This window comes from Eimeria tenella, genomic scaffold, assembly GCF_000499545.2.
Source record: "Eimeria tenella Houghton genomic scaffold, Eth_scaff2415, whole genome shotgun sequence".
Taxonomy (NCBI): domain Eukaryota; phylum Apicomplexa; class Conoidasida; order Eucoccidiorida; family Eimeriidae; genus Eimeria; species Eimeria tenella.
In genome coordinates, this window is record NW_013542278.1 from 349 (window position 1) to 1,741 (window position 1,393).

At 59.7% G+C, this 1,393-nt stretch overlaps 1 protein-coding gene across 1 annotated transcript in view; it reads left to right on the forward strand.

Annotated features, from left to right (window-relative positions):
- Positions 1-253: 253 nt before the first annotated feature.
- ETH_00043255 (uncharacterized protein) overlaps positions 254-1,393 on the forward strand; it is a gene marked incomplete at both ends in the record, with an annotated part of 1,260 nt that continues 120 nt past the window's right edge. The window contains one exon of the mRNA XM_013374969.1: positions 254-1,391. Within this exon, the coding sequence (XP_013230423.1) occupies positions 254-1,391 (1,138 nt within the window). The remainder of the gene's footprint in view (positions 1,392-1,393) is intronic.

Genomic DNA, 1,393 nt, shown 5'->3' on the forward strand with positions numbered 1-1,393 from the left:
AAACAAAGAAGGCACTTTCTGCTGCAGCAAAAGCTGCTGCAGCATCCTCACTTCGTCACACGTGACGTACGCAGCAGCTGCACAGCAGCAGCAGCGACTTAGAGTGCTGCTGCTGCTGCTGCTGCTACTGCTAGCGCAAGTTGCAGGAACAGTCAAATTACGCGCACTCTACTGCAGCAAAGCTGCAGCAAAGCTGCAGCAGCAAAGCTGCAGCAGCAAAGCTGCAGCAAGCAGCAGAAGCAGCCAGTTCAAAATGTGCTGCTTTTTTGTTTTGTTGTTTTTTGCTGCTCAGGAATTGCTGCGACGGAGAGACGCGCGTCTAATGGCCTTCGTGCGGCAGCAGTTGATGCTGCCGGATTCTGCTGCAGCAGAAAACACTCTTGCTGCTGCTGCTGCTGCTGCAAAAAGAGGCTCGCAGATGCAACGCGAAAAGGAAACCTCCTTGGGATCGCCAAACGTTGTGCTGCTGACGGAGCGGCAGCGAAAAATGCTGCTGCAGCGCAGCAGCGCCAGCAGCAGCAGCAGCAGCAGCAGCAGCGACGTGCGGCCACAAGAGCAGCAGCAAGGGGAATTCCGCAGCGGGGAAAGAATAGCTCGGGGCTGCGGCGATGCTGCTGAGCTGTCGCTGCCGGCACTGCAGCAGGAACAGCAGCAAGGGAACTGCTTTAGTGAGACTCCGCTGCTGCTTTCGCACCGCAGCGCAGCAGCAGCAGCAGCTGCTACTGCTGCTGCTGTGTCTGCGCTGCCTCCGCCCCCAGAATTCCCCCGCAGCTCAGCGCCGGTTCCTCTTCTTCCACTTCAGAAGCAGCAGCTGCTGCTGCAGCGGGACGACAGGGGCCACACGGGGGAGGGTTCCACCGCAGCAGCAGCAGCAACTGCAGCAGCAGCTGCACCAGCAGCTGCAGCAGGGGGTCTGGAGTCACCCAGAGTGATCATTAGTGCTGTCACTACACCGCGAGACATCATCCGCTCTCTTCCGCAGACCCCCATAGCTTCTGCAAGAGCTTCAAGAGGTGCTGCTGCTGCTGCTGCTGCTGCTGCTGCTGCTCCTAGTGGGGAAACCGGCTTGCGGCTCGAGGCTGTTACCGAGTGCGTTAACCGCGTAAGGGAGGCCCTGAGCCTGGAGAGCAAAATATCAAAGCTGCTCATTCACTCCGAACGCAGCAGCAGCAGCAGCAACAGCAGCAGCAGCAGCAGCTGCAGCGCGAGCAACAGCTACAGACCCAGCAGCGCCAGCATTGCCCGCGGCAGCAGCACCAACTTGCGAGAGCTGCAGCGGCCAGCAGCAAATTCGCAGCAAGTGACCCCAAGGATTTTCAGGCAGCAGCAAACTCCCCGCCTGCTGCAGCAGAGCGGCAGCAGCAGCAGCAGCAGCGGATGCCACACTCCACGG